General features: G+C 31.6%; 1 protein-coding gene across 2 annotated transcripts in view; it reads right to left on the bottom strand.

The window, feature by feature from the left end:
* Window positions 1–16675, bottom strand: part of Taf2 (TATA-box binding protein associated factor 2) — a 74795-nt gene that overhangs the window by 18881 nt on the left and 39239 nt on the right. For both annotated transcript variants that reach the window (XM_026393877.2, XM_026393878.2), the window contains exons 18-21: window positions 16051–16161; window positions 10903–11096; window positions 9878–10017; window positions 7716–7785 (exon numbers count right to left, since the gene is read on the bottom strand). In XM_026393877.2, coding sequence (XP_026249662.1) covers window positions 7716–7785; window positions 9878–10017; window positions 10903–11096; window positions 16051–16161 — 515 coding nt within the window. The remainder of the gene's footprint in view (window positions 1–7715; window positions 7786–9877; window positions 10018–10902; window positions 11097–16050; window positions 16162–16675) is intronic.

Raw genomic sequence — 16675 nt, 5'->3', positions numbered from 1 at the left:
GTTATAGATACAACTATGAAGTGTGGTATGAATTTTTATAGACATCTACTTTTGTCTTTATGGATAAACACAATTCCTGTCCTTCAAGAACTATAACTTCATTTCTAAGAGTATAGAACTGTATTTCTGGGCTTGGGCCACTGTGCATCCTTAAAATGTGAGTGAGTCCCAATCTGGTCAACTATTTTGACCATCTCAGTTAAGAAGGTTCTTTCATTCTTCATCAAGATTTTAAAATTTTTAACTAATTGATTTTATTCTTTCTGTGTGTCGAGGGAGATGTATTCTAGCTGTGCTGGTTGGTTCAGTGACATATATACATACACTTATTTCTTTTTCTTTCATTTGTAGTATTTTAAAAAATGTAATTATTTTTTCCTAGCATAGTCAAAATTTTGAGGGTTCAAGTATTCTAGATTGTACAATTTGATTTGGTCCTGTATTATTTTCACTTGTTTATTTCTATTGTTTCTCTTTTTCTCTTCTCCTGCTAACAGCCAAATTCTGTTGTTTTTTTGTGGTACTGACAATTAAACCCAGGGGCACTTAACCACTAAGCCACATCGCTGAGTTGCTTAGGGCTTCAATAAGTTGCCGAGGCCAGCTTTAACAATTTTCCTACCTTCTGAGCTGCTGAGATTACAGTCATGTGCCACCATGCCTGGCCAAGGTTGACACTTGCCATTTGCTTCAAAGCCATATCCCAGTTCATGGTTATTATTGTTTTTACTATTGACAATTGCCCGAACCAATCTTTCTTTTTTATTGGAGGCAATTAATGTTGAAGACTTCACAGTAGGGACTAGGTATTTACTAAACACTGTATATTGTTTGTTGTTTGCAACCCTTGTTCTGTTGTTTATTTCACCCAATTCTGTGAGGTGCTAAGAATCTACAGGGACACTAAAAGTTCATAGGTTAGAGATTCTGCTGCTGAACTAAACATTCCTTAACATTACTTCCACTCAAGGGAAGAAACCAAAGACTCAAACCAATAAGGACTCACGGAGGGAAAAAAATAGAGAAGGAACCCAGGTCCCATTCCTTGGCATCTACGTATACATCAAAAACAGAGAGAAGTCCCAGAACAAATAAGATTAAATAATAAAAGAATACCCACAATAAAAGAGGTAGAGGAGTCCACCTGAATTGATGCGTAAGACTAAGACATTTGAAAACATGAGAAAACAGGCAAACAGATCTCTCAAAATCCACAATCCTCCAACAAAGATCCAGCTGATACTAAGGTGGGTGCAAGCCTAGAGAAAGATTATTAAAAAAAAACCCATTCTTAAAATGTTCAATGAACTAAAATAAGACATAAGGAAGGAATTGAGAATTCCTAAGGAAGGAATTACAGAAGATGAAAGAAAACTTTTAAATAGAGAGAAAAGACCAAACAGAATTCCTAGAAATGAAAGACACCATCAATCAAATTAAAAACTCACTTGAAGGCTTCACTAACAGATTAGACTGCAGAGAATATACAACCTTAGCCCTTGAAGACAGAACTTCAGGCCTTAAAGACAGGCTATATTATGATCTTGAGTACACAGAAGGCAATAAAAGAGAAAAAATTATAGGACATGATCAGAATACAAAAGACATCTGGGATAACATTAAAAGACCAAACCTGAGAATCACTGGGATAGAAGAAAACATGGAGATAAAAACTTAAGGCATAAAGAAAATCTTCAATGAGCTAGTTACAGAAAAATTTTCCCATATCAGAAATGGGCCAGACTAATGCTAATTGTTAATAGTCTCAAAGCCCCAACTAAAAGACACATATTAGCAGTCTGGATCAAAAAACAAGATACAACAAATTACAAGAGACTCATCTTAAGGGAAAGACAACCACAGGCTGAAGGTAAAAGGATGGAAAAAATATTCCATGCATGGTCCAAGAAAACAAGAAGGAGTAGCTGTTCTCTTATCCAACAAAGCAGAATTCAAGCAAAAATTACTGAGACAAAGGCCACTACATTCCAGAAAGAGTACAATCCAACAAGATGATATAATGAGGGTAAATATTTAAGCCCCAAATGTTGACACACCCAATTACATGGGAAAAAAAATATTCCTTGACATTAAATTCCATGACACAGACCCTAACACAATAATATTGGGTAATTTCAAAACACCCTCAATCACCAACTGGTCACCAAAACATAATATCAAATAAAGATATCTCCAACTTAATCAACATTATAAATAAAATGGAACTAAGGGACAACTACAAAATCTTCATTCCCAAATAGCTAAATTTACCTTCTTCTTAGCTGCACTTGAAACTTTTTCCAAAATAGATCATATTCTAGATCAAAAAGTAAATCTTAGCCAATACGAAAAAATGTGATATAGTCCCACATATCCTATCAGATCATAATGGAATGAGGCTAGAATCCAACAGCAAGAAAAATAATAGAAACCACATAAACCATGTAGACTGAAAAAAGAAAAAATAAACCAAAGAATAAATCAAGAAATTCTTATAAATGAACAAGAATAGAGATACAACATATTAAAATCCCTGAGAGAATATGAAAGCGGTTTTACGAGGAATATTTAAGAGCACCGAATTCCGTAGTTAAAAATTAGAACCAAGTAAATAAGCTTATGCTCTACTTCAAGGCCTTAGAAAAAGAACAAATTAACCCCCAAATCAGTAGAAGACAGGAAATAATTAAGATCAGAGACAAAAATTAATGCAACTGAGCATGAGAAAACAATACCCAAGGATCAATGCAAGGAAGAGTTGGTTCTAACCCTTAGCCAAATACAAAACAAGGGGGGGGGTGGGGAATAATAGGAATCCATTGGATTAGACAAAGGGAAATGAAAGGAAGAGAAGGGGGAGGGGAATAGGAAAGACAGTAGAATTAATTGGACACAACTCTTCTGGCCATGCATTTGAATACACAACCAGAGTAATTTGGCATCATGGACAACCACAAGAGTGGGATCCAAAACAGAATAAGTTATTCCCTATGTATGTATAATTTGCCAAAACCCACTCTACTGTCATGTATAACTAAGAACAATAGTAACAACAACAACAACAACAACAAAAACCCTTAGGCCAACTAACCAAAAGAGTAAGAAGATACAAATTAATGAGATCAGATATTTAAAAAAGACAAAAATTAAGTAATGAAATTGAAATGGCAATTAAAAGCATTCCAAAAAAGAAAAACCCAGACCTGCTGGATTCTCAGCTGAGTTCTACCAAACCATTACAGAAAAACAACAATCTTTCTCAAATTATTCCAGGAAACTGAAAGAAAACATTCCTAAAAATATTTTATAAAGCTAGTATAACACTGACACCAAAACCAGATAAAAACCCATGAAGGGAAGAAAACTACTGACCAATATCTCTAATGAACACAGATGTAAAAATCCTTAATAAAATAGCAGCAAACTACATTCAAAAATATCAAAAAGATAATATAACATGAAAATTCCAGGAATGCAAGGTTGGTTCAACATATGCAATCAATAAATGTAATTCATCACTTAAACAGAATTAAGGACAAAAATCACAAATAGACACAGATAAGGCCTTTGATAAAATCCCACTGCCAATCACCATAAAAAAATGAAGCTAAATCAAAACAAATAATATTAAACACTCTTTCAGGAGAAAAAGCAGTCAATGTAAGTTTGTCCCCTTAAAGAATTGATGCATTCTATTCATAAGTATGCTTAATTACAAAATGGGAGGATAATTCCATGGCACTATTAATCTAAAGCCCACATAACTATTTTTTCTACTAATGTACAAAAGGAAATATAAGCATAGAAATAACTGAAGAGCAATAAATAAGAATAGTAAGAATTATTGTTTTCTAGCTATAACAATTATAAGCTACTATACAGCTTTCTTCTTAATATACTGATTCTGCATTTTTTCAAAATTTGTATATTTTAGAAAGTCACTCTCATTGAAACTCTGTAATTCCAAAATTTTAAGTTTTAATTTAAAACAAACCTAGGTTTACATATTTAGTTAAAAGCTAAATATCTAAATTTATTCTTTTAATTTTAACAGACATATTAAATCAAAAGCAAATTTCATGGGAAAAAGAAGTGCTAATAGTTTGTCAGGTGATTATAAAGACTAACCAAAATATATTTATTTAGTTTAATTGGAAAAATATAATAAAAAGCAGGTATAGAATCTGAAAATTCTCTACTAAGAGTAGATTATACAAGAAAAATGGTAATCCCTGTCCCTACATTTGTGACATCAATCACACAGAAGACCACATACTTTCCTAAACATTCTTTTCCTGGTTGTTGGTTCTAAGATTAAACTCAGGAGGAGCTTAACCAGTGAGCCACATCTCCAGCCAATTTTTGGTTGTTGTTTTTGTTTTTTCTGAAACAAGGTCTCACTAAGTTGTTCAGGCTTACTTTGAACTTGTGATCCTTCTGCCTGAGCATCAAGTTACTGCTGGGATTACAGGTGTGTGCCATGATGTCTATCCTTAGCCATTTTTATATGATTATATATCTTAAAATTTTTTCCAACTAGTTGTCACAACACAAATAAAATAAATTAAGTTTAAAACATATATATACACACACATACATGTGTGTTTATGTAATATATATGTGATTAGAGAAAAAAGGAAAAAAATATCCATTTTTTTAACATGTATTTGACCAATTATGTACAAAGCAATGTGCTATGTGTCAGATATACAATGGCAGAAAGAGATAAGGCCTCTGCCTTTCAAGAGTTATATTCCAGCTGTACTCCAAAAATAATCAATAATCAAACTATAAAATTAATACTTAATAACTAGTCCAGAGAGTCAAGGAAGTTCCCCTTGACTCTCTGGACTAGTTATTAAGTATTAATTTATTTATTAATGATATTCTAAAGTGACAAACGTAATTATGAAGGGGAAATAAAAGAAAAAGAAAAAAATTCATTTTCTTTGCTTCTGACTTTAAGGTTTTACCTCAAATTCCTTTGGATAATTTTGATCACAAATCAAGAACTATGAAATTTATCTAACTCTAATCAAAGGAGTAATTCTGACATATATAATAATAAAATCAGGAATAGAAAATCTACATACTTTAAAATTTTTTTTTTTTTTAAAGAGAGAGTGAGAGAGGAGAGAGGGAGAGGGAGAGAGAGAGAGAGATAATTTTTAATATTTATTTTTTAGTTCTCGGCGGACACAACATCTTTGTTGGTATGTGGTGCTAAGGATCGAACCCGGGCCGCACGCATGCCAGGCGAGCGCGCTACCGCTTGAGCCACATCCCCAGCCCCATACTTTAAAATTTTTAATAAAGTCCTTTTTTTTTTGGTGGTGGTGGTATTTGGGATTGAACCCAGGGCCTCATCCATGCTAAGCATGAGCTCTACCACTGAGCCACATTTACAGCCCTAGTAAAGGCAATTTTTACCATGAGTTTAATAATCCACCAAAGACCTTAAAAAAGAAATGCTTATGTTTGGGCCAGGAGAGGAAAATGCTACTGATTTTAAGAGAAAAACTTATCTGTCTTAATATTAAGAATTCTGTCCAATTAATACAAACAAATATAGACATTCTATATGGCAGTTATATAATGAGGTTTTTAAAAAGTAATATCAGGATGAAGAGAAAAAGAAAAAGTTCATATTCAAAGTATAAAAAATGGGGCTGAAATTGTGGCTCAGTGGTAGAGTGCTTGCCTTCCAAGGCAGGCGGGACCCGGGTTCGATCCTCAGCACCACATAAAAATAAAGGCACTGTGTTGTGTCCATCTACATCTAAAAAAAAAAAAAAAAAGTATACAAAATGGAGAAACACAAAAGTCCCAAACATTTAAAAATATGTTGAATTTTTATAACTATGTGTATAAACTACATGCTATATGATATTAATGTCCCTAAGTTTCCCTGAGAGTGATATAAATGAACCACATCACTTGAGACCAAGACAAGAGGAACCCAAGCTCAAAACAAGCCTGAGAAACTTGGTAAAGACTTGTCTCAAAATAAAAAAATGAACAGATAAAAGGCTGCAGATGTAGCACAGTGGTTTAGCACTTGCCTAGCATGTGCCAGGCCCTTAGTTTAAGACCCCAGTGCCTGAAAAAAAAGCTAAAACAATAAAAAATATATATTTAAAAAGACTTTCTATTCAAACTATATATCACAGGATTCTTAAAATATGAATGCTTCTTAACAGTTTCAAACAGTATTCCCAAAACAATTAGATTATATGGTATACAGTTTATACAGTAATTTTAAATATTACAAAATTATGATAATCTGCTACAAAGTCTTTGAAAGAAATGTCTTTAAAACAGATCCCAGAAATATGTGTATTAATCTAAGTTATGTTAATGTAAACTGAAAACAAATGAATGAATACCCAATCCTACTGGCTATCAGCAGGATCTTTATGATAAACTGCCAAATGCACATACTCTGTTGGATAAAACAGGAGGCTGGTTTCCCAAACCTGTATTTTAAAACAGGTAATTATGAGGGTTTTCTTTTTTCATGTCAATCTTATATTAGCATATTGATCTCAAGGAAAACATACTTAAAATGCAAGTTAGATCACAAATCAAGAACTATGAAATCTTAAAAATTCTTTCTAGTTATAAGCAAACTTTTGCACAAAGAATTTAACAATCATCATCACTTAAAGTACTGGACTATAAGGTAACTTAAACAAGAGCTCATTATTACAAACAATGTGAAAATTTTTTTTAAATATTTATTTTTTTTAGTTATAGGTAGACACAGTATCTTTATTTTATTTTTATGTGGGCTGAAGATCGAAACCAGTACCTCAGGCATGCCAAGCAAGCAACTCTCTGAGCCACAATCCCAGCCCCAACAATGCAAAAATTTGTTAGTCAAAGACCAATCTCTGTGTTCACTTCTCATGCCCACATGCATTCTGGTGAGGTGGTTAGAAGGTGAGGTTTTACTTTCTGTCATTTTAGGAGATTGTAAGACAATTAAGGTCTCAGAGTCTTATGTCCTCATTTCTAGTTGGAAAGCTATAATTTATTTTTCAGCTTTAAATTCTGTTCTACAAAGTCATAATATTAAACCAAACAAAAATCTGTTAACTATTTTCAAAGAAAAAAAGACACAGAAATGGTTAAATGGACTCTTATCTCAATATCCTATGAACATACTACCTTGTAAAAGAAAGCAGCAGAAATGAAGAAAATGACAAGAAGAGGATTTAAAAATAAAAGTAATTACTATGTCAGAATTGGAATTTTATTTTTTCCTCATGTTCTAAAATTTTAATAATATTATCTTTAAAAATATTCCAAAATTGAGATTGTGAGACAAATAGGAAAAAAGGGACCCCCAAAACACTGCTCTTAATTACTCTCAAAATTGCTCTCAAAAATCAATGAGTTCAGAGGTCTTATAACTTGGGATTTGTAAGGAATAAAATCCATATTCACTACAAACTATTACATAAGCTTTTCTTTAAGTTACCATAGAAAACACACTAAAAATTACAGGGAATAAACTTTGTTAGCAATCTATTTTAAAAAACGTTTTCCTAAAGGCAAATCAAATTTTAGAAAATGAAATTTTAAAAAAGATACAAATATATGCTTAACATGTTCCCATATTTTCAAAAACTCATCTCTTCTCTGTATAATCTGAAATTATTCAATTTACTTCAGGACTTACAAAAATAAAGTACTATAGTACATAAACTAACCTCACATAGGGTACAGGGTCATTCTGAATCATATTAAGAAGCCACTGCAATTCTTCATAACTCCTGTCCACTGAAAATAAAATTGAGGAAATATAGTTGTAGTTAATTAAAACAAATTAAAGTACAAGTGATAAGCAGAGAGTTTATACTCATTCGTAGAATTCTGCTTTAGCTGGATTTCCATTCAAAGTTGAAGGTTACAATCAAGCTCTTATACTTTCTTAGATTTTTTATGCAATTTTATATTGCATAAAATTGTATAACATTCTTAAGAAAGAAATGTTTCACAAATGTAAACTAAATTTTATTTTAGAAACATTGTTAGACATCACTAGTTCACTTCACACATTCATCAAGTTTGAGTTATAATCTGATTTATAGCTAGGTCAGTGGAAAATTATCTTTGTGAGTTTACTTCTTAAGAATGTTATACATTTTTATGTTTATAATTTTGTAAGTATTGTGACATACATAACCAAGACACAAAATACTATCAACTACATATTCTTTACCAAAGTTCAAATCAATGGCAAACACACCATAAAGCCAATTATAATTTATTGAGTCCTAAATTAAAGATGATTAACTAGATAAAATCTGTGTAAACAGAATTATTTCTTAAGTGCTTACAGAGAGGCTTGATACCCATTGGTATCTCAACTATATTATAGAGAATGATCAACTTTTTGTCCACACAGTTTCTTTCACTTTGAGACCAAAGAGTAGTCTTAATTTTTCAGTACAATATAAAACACAATAAAAAAGTGCTATTAATATAACTGACATAAAATTATTCACTACTACTGTTCATCTTTTCAACATGTTTCACTTTTATGATTTGAAAAGCTTTTAAATTTTATTCCCAATAGTTGTCATTTCTTTTAATTTGACAACCAACGTTTAAACTTAAAATTTAAAAAACAGTGAAGTCTGGGGATTCATGGTTTACATTTAAGCAAATTACATTATATTTTAATCATTAGTTTAACATTCTTTTGGAAACCATAATATTAATATCTACTTCATTTCAGGTTTATAAAGACATTATATACCATTCATACATCCTGGGAAACAAGTTGAGCATACCAGCAAATTTGTTGGACCTTAAGACTTCCTTTTCATAGTTGGATGATAAATTTAGCATACTTAAATTTCTTTACTCTTCCCATATTTTAAATAATCTTGACTTCTAGATGTAGACTACATTTATATGTTTCTTTGACTTGCATATTCTTTTAAAAGAAATGTTTTACAAATGTAAACTAAATTTTATTTTAGAGGCATTGTTAGAATCAAGAGTTCACTTCACATATTCACCAAGTTTGAGTTATAATCTGATTCACAGCCATGTCAGTCGAAAATTATCTTTGGGAGTTTTCTTCTTAAAATGTTATACAGGAGATGTACTTCTAATTCTATAAGGCTACCTTAACACATGGTCACTATTTAGATCGCAGTTTTCCCCTAAAACTTACATAGCAATTTTTCACTTGTCTTTGAATCTTCATATTCTGAAGAATTTACAGGCCACACTATTCTTTTACCTTGTACAAAAATATGGTTCTGATATTCCTAAGAACTTTTTTCCTTAACCTGAAAAATTGAAATTTCATCAAAATATAGCTTAACCCAGTTTAATTTACACCCTTTCATAGATTTCTATTATTATTGCTTTTCTTCCAATCCATTTCATTTTTCATGACTTCTTCTTTCTTTATGTTTTTACTACTTTTCCTCATTTGAATTTTCAAAAATGTTTTAACATATATTATTCTTTTATTCATTTTTTGGCCTTCTTTTACATCTTTTTGACTTTGTGAAAAATTGCCTAATTTCCCTACTGAAATTCCTGTTTATGTCTTCTGCTATTTTCGGATATAATTTTTTTCAAGGGTATATTGCCTCCACTTCTTAGAAATTTCCAAAAAAATCTCCATTAAAAAAAACCCACATATAATTAAATCTATAGAAAACAATAACTTCTCAAAAAAGCCATAGATATCTATGATTTTATTCTTTTCCCTCATTTATCAATTTTTATGTGAATTCTACATTTTATCAAAAATTCTTTCAAATTCAATGTCACAAATTTAAAACTATATTGTAGACTTGCTTTAAAAAGTATTTCTAAAATGACATAGCATCTATCTTTAAAACATTACCTTTAGTATAATCAACAACTGCTTCCAAAGCTGCTATCCTGATGTCTACAAAGTGACCGTATTCAGCGTAAGACTTAAAAAGAGCTGGATCACTTGGCACATGTCCATTCTTTTGAAGTACCCGTATGGCTCTCAAGCAACTATGAAAGAAATTTTCAGTTAACTACTTTCATTGAGGTATTTTGAAACAAATTTGTTTTCTAGACAGCAGAGATTCCTTTATCACAGTAAATTTAAAGAGATGATTTGAATCCACATTCGATTTTGTAATATTCAATTTTTTCTATGATAAATTTTTTAAATAACCAGATCCTACTTAAAGAAAACAAATTTCAAAACTTATGGAAATTTAAGTTTGATGTATCATTACAACAGAAGAACTGTTCAGAAACTATTTAGCATAAAATATCATTTAAATTAAGTTTTTTCTCCAAAAGCTTTAATAATATAGTTTACTCATTTTATAATGGAAAGTTATATTATAACCTTATTATATAAAAGGTTACATGTAAACTGAATATAAAAATATATAAGATAATATGAGTAATTACAAAGTTCTGTAATTATAAAAGGGAAACATTTAGGTTATTTTTCAAATATTAAAAATTTATATGTAGATAAAAGAATCACAGAATTAAATTTTCCCTTTTATTTCCCAATTTATCTGATGAAAATAAATTTATTTTATACTTATAAAAATAAATATGGGGGGCTGGGGATGTGGCTCAAGCGGTAGCGCGCTCGCCTGGCATGCGTGCGGCCCGGGTTCGATCCTCAGCACCACATACAAACAAAGATGTTGTGTCCGCCGAGAACTAAAAAATAAATTAAAAAAAAAAAAATATGGGACTGGGGCTGGGGCTCAGTTGTAGAGTGCTTGCTATGTGTGAGGCACTGGGTTCGATCCTCAGAGCCTCATGAAAATAAATGAATAAATAAAGATATTGTGTCCATCTACAACTAAAAAAATATTTTAAAAACAAATAAATACGTTCAAAGAAAAAGCAAAGAAAATTTAATGCTACCTGACAGTGATAGTGTGTCTATAACTTGGAAGGAGTTTTTCCATATTCAAAAACCTGGTGATTTCTTCAAGAATTAGTCGCACATCAGGATTTAAGTTATCCAGGGTTCTAACTTCATTATTCACACTAACTGCAGGTGTAACAGAGTTGGCCAGAGCATCAATCATTTCTGCACGATAATAGTTATCTGAAAACTAAGTCAAAGAATAATTAACAGAAGAAAATTCTTCTAATGAAAACTTAATATGAATTACTTAAAAACACAATTTATCTGAAGATCTAATCCAGTTCTCTAGTAAATATTCAACTCTGGCCTTTCCATAGAGTCATACTTCGGAAAAAGAGTAAAAGAAATTTATTAATCAGTGACTCATTACTTTACCAAATAAATATTTACTCTGCAAGACACTCTCATAGCAATCTAGCTAGATCCTCTAAAAGGAAACCATGGTCCACAGGTCCTCCTGTAACACAAAGCTTCTAATCAGCTATTTAATGTTCTACTTTAATATATAAAAATACAACCAAGGATCACCACATATTTGAGGAAGGCTTCAACATGAAAAAGAAGCACTATGATAGGCAGGAAGCTGTGGTTCAATCTCAGTAGCACAGAAAGGAAAAAAAAAAAATGCTGGGCATGGTGGCACATGCCTGTAATCCCAGCAGCTCTGGAAGCTAAGGCAGGAGGATCACAGGTTCAAAGACAACCTTAGCAACTTAGTAAAGGCTGTAAGCAACCTATTGAGGCCCTGTCTCAAAATTTAAAAAAATTTAAAAAAGGGATAAGGATTGGCTCAGTGATTAAGCACCTTTGAGTTCAATCCCTGGTACCAAAAAAGAAATTTTTAAAAAGACGTAAGAAAAGAACTCAGAACAAAAAAGCAACTTGTAAGATACAGAGCATGGAAGGACCAGAAAAAAAACTTCAGTAAGGGACAAAAGAAAAATTCATGAATTATCATTAATATTATTTGAGTAATTATCAATGATATGTATTCCAACAGCATAACATTCCTTTTTTTTCAGCTTCCATATCGTTATTTTATCAGATTGTTTAAACATTAAATTTATTCTCATTTGCAATCCAAAATAGTTAATTGAAGTCTGCTGTTGTGTGTGTGTGTGTGTATGTGTGTGTCTGTTTACTTTTACTGGTTATTTGTCTTCTAAACTCTTTGGCACAATTTTCTGGGGGCGTTCAGACTGCCACAATTCAAGTCTGGAGAGCTTTTCTTCTGTGCTGCTAATTTCAAGCATTTAAATTTGGGTTGTGGCTTTTTTGTCTTTGAAGTCTGCATTCTTTTTTTTTTTTAATTTTTTTTACATGAGCTCTATTATTATTATTATTGTTGTTGTTGTTGTTTGCATCACAATTCTTAATATACCTTTATACCACAATTTATCATATCTCTGTATATAAGATATGTTGACACCAAATTAACATCTTCATACATGTATTTTGTGTAATGATGAGGGTCTCCTTCCACCATCCATGCAATTCCCCTTCTCCCTCCCTTTCCCTCCCACCCCTCTTCCCTATCTAGAGGTAATCTTCCTCCCATGCTCTTCCTCCCTACCCCATTTTGAGTCACCCCCTTATATCAGAGAAATGGATAGCATTAGAGCAGATTATGCTAAGTGAAGTTAGCCAATCCCAAAAAAAACAAATGCTGAATGTCTTCTCTGAAGTCTCTATTCTTTATTTGTAACAATTGTACTTTTATATCCTCTAACTCCAGAGTTTTATTTTTCTCCCCCTTCACTCCTACTTCTATATTCACTGTTGAACCATATTATTAGGAAAGGCACCCTGATGAAAAGATCAAGATTAGGAGCTCTGACCATTTGTCAGTATTTTCCCTAAAATAATTTAAACAAAAACCAAAAAAACCTAAAGAGCATCTTTCGTTTTTCCCCCTCTGTTTTACATGTCTTGTGCAGCATCAGTAGACAGAACTTCGGTTCATTTTATGAAATGCAACATCTAACCCCTTGTTTTCTGGGAAAAAGAAACTGCAATAAATTTAAGTTGATAATATAAATATCACCTCACTTCACACATACTCATTCTCAGACTGTAATAATCCTTCACTCTCCTTCTAGCCTGCACGTGTACAATACCATGTGACAAAGGTACAGCCACAGGTAGGCTTGAGAACCAAGCTTATTCCAATAACATTACTTTTAAAGAAAGAAATATGCATAGAAAAGGACCAAATATTAAATTGTGCCAAAATTCAGAAATCCTGCCAGTACGAAGATAACTATGGGCTGGGGTTGTGACTCAGTGATAGAGCACTTAGTATGTGTGAGGAGGCACTGGGTTCGATTCTTAGCACCACTTATAAATAAATGAATAAAATAAAGGTCCATCAACAACTAAAAAAAATATATATATATATATAAATTTTTTAAAAAGGAGTGTTATATGTACATATACATTCATATACATACTTTCTGACTTATACACATATACATCTTCTTAAACACACTTATCTTCTGATTCAGTAAGCATCCACAAATAATTTTAATGTATAGTCAGACTAGCCACTAACAATAGAAAATAAACTGGACTTTCTTTCCAATTTCATTAACTCTGATAATTCTATGCTTCAGCTTTGCTAAGGAACTGTGTATGAAGTGAAATAATAGGAGAAGTAGTGCTATGTTAGGCAAGTACTCTACTACTGACTATACCCTCAGTTCTCCTTTTTTTTTTTTTTAAGAAATGTAACCATGCTTGTTTATTATTATTATTTTTAAAATTAAATCTAAGCTTGATTTTTCAAAAATGATGCAGATGTACAGTGTTCATTTATCAACTACTTAGTAAATTCTTGGTACCATAATAAGTGCTTTTCTTACAGTCTTATTTTTTATAACATTATGTATGGCTATTTTAATGTAACATTCATAAAGGAAAAAAACTTCAATGAAACCTAACAAGAAAAAAAAATGGGCTTAACTAAATATAAAAAACAATTTGGAAGTCAAATCCCCAAAGATTAAAACAGTAATTTAAAAAAATCATGGTAATTATGTTTCTATGGGCATATTGAGTGCTTTCCCAAATAGGCCACACAGTTTAGACTAGTAGGTAGAAAAACTTTCTTCAAATTAAGAACTTTGAAAGGAAATAATGAGAAATATAGCCAGTTAAAGTCCATTAGATTAAATTTCCCTGGGAACTAGTTACCCAGCTATGTACTGACTGAAATAAAACATCAGATGAAATTAAAGATTTCACCCAGTGTTTTATTCCAATTTAGTGTTAAGTTAGATGAAAATCTTAGACACTTAAATGAAACAATAATGCAAGAAAAATAAGCAAATGCTTGTTACAATGGGTCTGACAACACAAGCTACTCATTAAAAAAGCCAGACCCATGAGAAAGGTAACTAAAAGTTATCCTTGGAATTCTATGACCCTAATGTCCCTTTTCTGGGTGACACTGATGATCATCTCATCCCAGCGATAAAGTCAAAAAGTATTCAAAAATAGCAAGAAAAATGAAACCTGTTGAAATGTATTCTTTTAAAACACTTAAGTTTTAAGGAGACTTTTAAAATTTGTTCTTTATGGATATACACGATAATAGAGTATATTTTGACAAATTATACACACATAGAATAAGTATTAGGATCTCATTATTGATCGGTTGTGTATTTATATATAAGAATAAGAAAGTTATGACTAATTCATTCTATTGTCTTAAGAACACTTTTAAATATTATTTAAAAAGGCAAAATTTGTCTTCTTAATTTTCATAGAAAGTCATCTTCTTTTAACTAGAGATCATTATGTTAAGTGAAATAGCCAAACTCAGAAGATCAAGAGTATATGTTCTCTCTCATATGTGGAAGCTAGAAAGGAAAAAGGAAAAGAAAGAGGGAGGGTGGATCTTATGAAAATTAAAAGGACATAAGTAGAGGAAAGGGACCAGTGGGTGGGAGGTAGGGAGATAGCAAAGAAGGAATGGGGAGTGGTACTAGCTAAATTATATTGTTACATTGTAGGCATGTATGAATATGTAACAATAAATCCCATCATTATGTATAACCACAATGCACCAATAAAAATGTGGAAAAAATAATCTTTTTTAATAGTGCTGACTTCATTTTTTTACTGTTTCAGCATTTTATTAAACTTCATAATTTTGTTCTACCAGTCACATGTGTCTTTGTATGTGATATTCCTTCAATTCGAAATGACCTTCCTAAATTAGCCCTATTCATAAACAGGGAAAGTCCTATTCATCTTTATGATTCAGTTTGAAGCTCACTACTTCTCTACAAAACTTCCCTACGATTTGGAAGCTGGCACTACTTCCTGAGATGCCCCAAGAAATTATGTATACTTCCATCATGGTAGTTATCCTGAATGACTTGTGTTTATTTATCTGATTACCTACTAGATTTAGTCCTTGAGGGCCCAAAATCAGACCATGAATATATAAGAGTTGTTCAATAAATGTTTAATGAATAAATGAAGTTCCAGAAGATGTCAACTGTGTCTTCTATTAAAAATTGTACATTGCCTATAACATATATTCAAAAAAATGCTTGATTATTAGACTGACAACCAGTAAGATGAAATAACCTTTGAAGGATAATATCTAATAACGATTGCTAAGTAAATGAATACAAACATAAAATGGTTAAAAAAAACACAACAACATCAAATTAACCAATGAACAAGTTAATCCCAAGCCTTCCAAGCCGTAACTGCTTATAAAAGTTATCATTTTATTTATTTTTATTAAAAGAGTATAAATAATATTGTGCTGCCAGACTTCATCAAACCAAATTTTAGCTGGCTCTCCCAAATACAATTCACTGCTACTCCCTACAAGAAATTTGAGGAACACTTAAAAAAAATTCACTGGTTATTCTAATAAGTAATGTTTCTAAGACTTTAACTCTAGAAATTTCAAGTATCATGGACTCAACAATGATTATACAGACAAATATCTGTTTCCTTTCTTCCTTTTTTTTGGGGGGTGGTGTTAGGGATTGAACCCAAAGCCTTGCACATGCTAGGCAAGAACTGCACCACTGAGCAACATCCCCAGTCTCCTAAAAATTTCTTTAAGAACAAAGTATCAATGGTTAGATTTATAATATCCATTAAGAAAAGTTTCTTACCTTATTTTTCCTGTTGTCATTGTACTTGATTAAGTCTAAAATAAATGTTAAGACTTCTTTGGGACAAAGGTTATGAACATCCCTTAATAAAGCCATTGCAACTGGCATAGTCTACAAATTAAAAAAAAAAAAATTAAGCATATAACCCAAATTTTTCATTATGACAATTTTTTGAACTATATGTAGAAAAAATATTACTCTAGAGTTGACATACATATGTGGATAGAGCCTAACCCCTTGGCACCCACTTATTCCCATTGAGAACATCTCTCTAAGCATTCTAAGAGCTTGGAAGGAAACCAAAAAAGAGAACTGTATGACTGGATGTACTATGTAGGACATGAACCTGTGAGTTCATTTGCTATAGGAAAGTATATTTCATGTAAATTATATAAACTCAGTTCTGAATGATACAGTGGAAAGGAATAGATTTTAGCATTGGTCATTATTCAACTCCTAACTCTACTATCTACTACCCTGTAGTGTTTTTTAGCTAGTTGCTTACTAAATAGGAACCTTGTTCACCTGTAAGCATTTTTAGGGTTAAATAAATACTGGCTGGAGTTAGATTGCATACAATAGTGCTCAATCTCTATTATTCTCCAGTACTACCTAACCCTGAGAC

This window comes from Urocitellus parryii, chromosome 7 (genome assembly GCF_045843805.1).
Source record: "Urocitellus parryii isolate mUroPar1 chromosome 7, mUroPar1.hap1, whole genome shotgun sequence".
In the NCBI taxonomy this organism is placed as follows: domain Eukaryota; kingdom Metazoa; phylum Chordata; class Mammalia; order Rodentia; family Sciuridae; genus Urocitellus; species Urocitellus parryii.
This window is presented reverse-complemented; position numbering and strand designations above follow the sequence as displayed.